This window comes from Laccaria bicolor, genomic scaffold (genome assembly GCF_000143565.1).
Source record: "Laccaria bicolor S238N-H82 LACBIscaffold_97 genomic scaffold, whole genome shotgun sequence".
Classification (NCBI taxonomy): domain Eukaryota; kingdom Fungi; phylum Basidiomycota; class Agaricomycetes; order Agaricales; family Hydnangiaceae; genus Laccaria; species Laccaria bicolor.
The window spans coordinates 10137-12003 of record NW_001889968.1 but is presented as its reverse complement, the minus strand read 5'-3'; the positions used below and the strand labels follow the sequence as shown (position 1 = coordinate 12003).

Below are 1867 nucleotides of genomic sequence, written 5' to 3'. Positions count from 1 at the left end.
AGGATGTGTAAAGCAACACCACGAGCATAGCAATACGCGATTCGTTCATTGTTGGGAATGGCATTGATGTCACCGGTGTCCATCAATGTTCTTTGGGTAGGAGAGGCTTCATCATCTTCCCCTTGATTTGGAGTGCTGTAAGTCCTAAAATCCAGGACGTTGCCAAGTATAATCAGGACTGCAAGACAGATGATGTTAAGCACGCCCTCCATTGTCTCGACGTTAGGTAGATGAACCAATGCAGGATCTGCAAGTGGAAATGAGTCAAAGGTATAAACAATGAGGGGCGAATCTCACCGTCTTCAGAGATGGCACCCTCAATGAGGCCAACTTGGTAGAAGATCAGGATCCTCCGCAATAGGTGACGAGAGGGAATATGCTCCGTGTTCGTCAAGAACTTGTTGAGAACAAAGGCATGTACAATGCCTTGCAGAGTCTCCTGCATAAGATAAGAGGAATAGTAATGGCCGCCCTGTGCAATCACATCATCTATGCCATATACCCAATGTGCAGAATTGGGCAGCATATGACTGCAATATCATGAGATAATGCCATGATTATCAACACAACACTCACAGTTCATCACCAGGCCGAAGAACAACAGCCTCAAAGTCGACGATTATAGGACCTGGTGATTATCCTGAATGGAAAGAGCAAATAGAAAGGAGTCAGGAGCAGTGCTAATTGCAGAGGTGTCCCAAGTTGGTGGAGGCTGTGCGAAGCTGTCTCTCCATCACGTAAATCTTGCAAGTAGTAAGTCCCCTCCTCTTGATCATTGATGAATTCATCTGTAGAGGTCTCATCTTTGAAGATGCTGAGAGATATGAGTATCGGATATCAATGTGACATGAGTCTAATGCACTGGAGACGGTCATTTAAAATATCAGGATAGTCAGGCAGAGACCCATCTCGGAATTGGGTCATCTTGAGGTAGTAAAGATGCAGAGCAGCTTGAAGAAAGTTGTCGACCACATTCACATATGCTACTTTCTCTTTGTTCTTGCTTGCCATCCGTAGGAGAGCAAGGTGTTTGCTTCCTGCATGGAGGTCGTCAGGAATTTGAGGTAGTCCTGACTGACCTATAAGTTTCCGGAAGTTAAGCAGAACTTTGGGCCAATTTTCTAGTTTGTCAAAACCCTGCAAGCAAGGAAAATTAACTTGAGGATCAGAATATATATAAATCAACGTACAACAATCTTTTCACTATCCTGCTCAGACTTGTTGAAAGACAAGGGGGGAAGCAGGCGAATGGGAGGTTGTGAAACACCAATTTCGCAGTCAAGAGCCAAGACCTCAAACATTCGATATGCAGAAACAATGGAAGCAAGGGTTTTGTACTCCCCCTTTGATGATGCAGTCGTCGCCGTTGGATGTAGGGTGACCGCATTGGATGCTTTCAGGACATCTAAGCCTAGAAGCGGTGCCAATTCGTTAGAATCGACCGCAAGTTTATCAAAGGCAAAGAGCGAGCGCTCAAATCGATTTAGCGAATTGATGAAGTGCTGAAAGCAGTCTGTTAAGTTACAATCGAGGCCACAGAGAAATAAAGTACCTTGTGAGGTGACATTATTTCAGTGAAGTCAGCCAAAGGCTTTGGCACTTGTACAACATGTGGTGTGGCCCAAGGAAAGGCTGAGAACACAGGTGAGACAGCACGGCATTCTGAAGGACCTGAAAGGGGTGAACCAGTGTAAGTGCTTGCTTTAGTGAGAGTGGAATTAGTACAGACAGTTTACCACGTGAGCCGAACTGGATGTGTCAGAGTCCATAGCAGATTTCAAGTAGAAGAGATGGTGGCTGAAGGGAGGTCGACGTCAATAGGGACAAACGAAACTACCGCGCGCGCGGTGGTTTCGTTTGCATTTGT

The 1867-nt window shown here is 45.6% G+C and overlaps 1 protein-coding gene across 1 annotated transcript; it reads right to left on the bottom strand.

Moving 5' to 3' along the window:
* Positions 1-172: 172 nt before the first annotated feature.
* Positions 173-1567, bottom strand: LACBIDRAFT_335581 (uncharacterized protein; the record flags this gene model as incomplete). Its single annotated transcript, XM_001890437.1, has 6 exons — positions 173-530; positions 577-628; positions 738-814; positions 863-1137; positions 1191-1502; positions 1553-1567. The coding sequence occupies 6 exons, from the start codon at positions 1565-1567 to the stop codon at positions 173-175; spliced, it is 1089 nt and encodes a 362-aa protein (XP_001890472.1).
* Between the last annotated feature and the right edge of the window lie 300 nt (positions 1568-1867).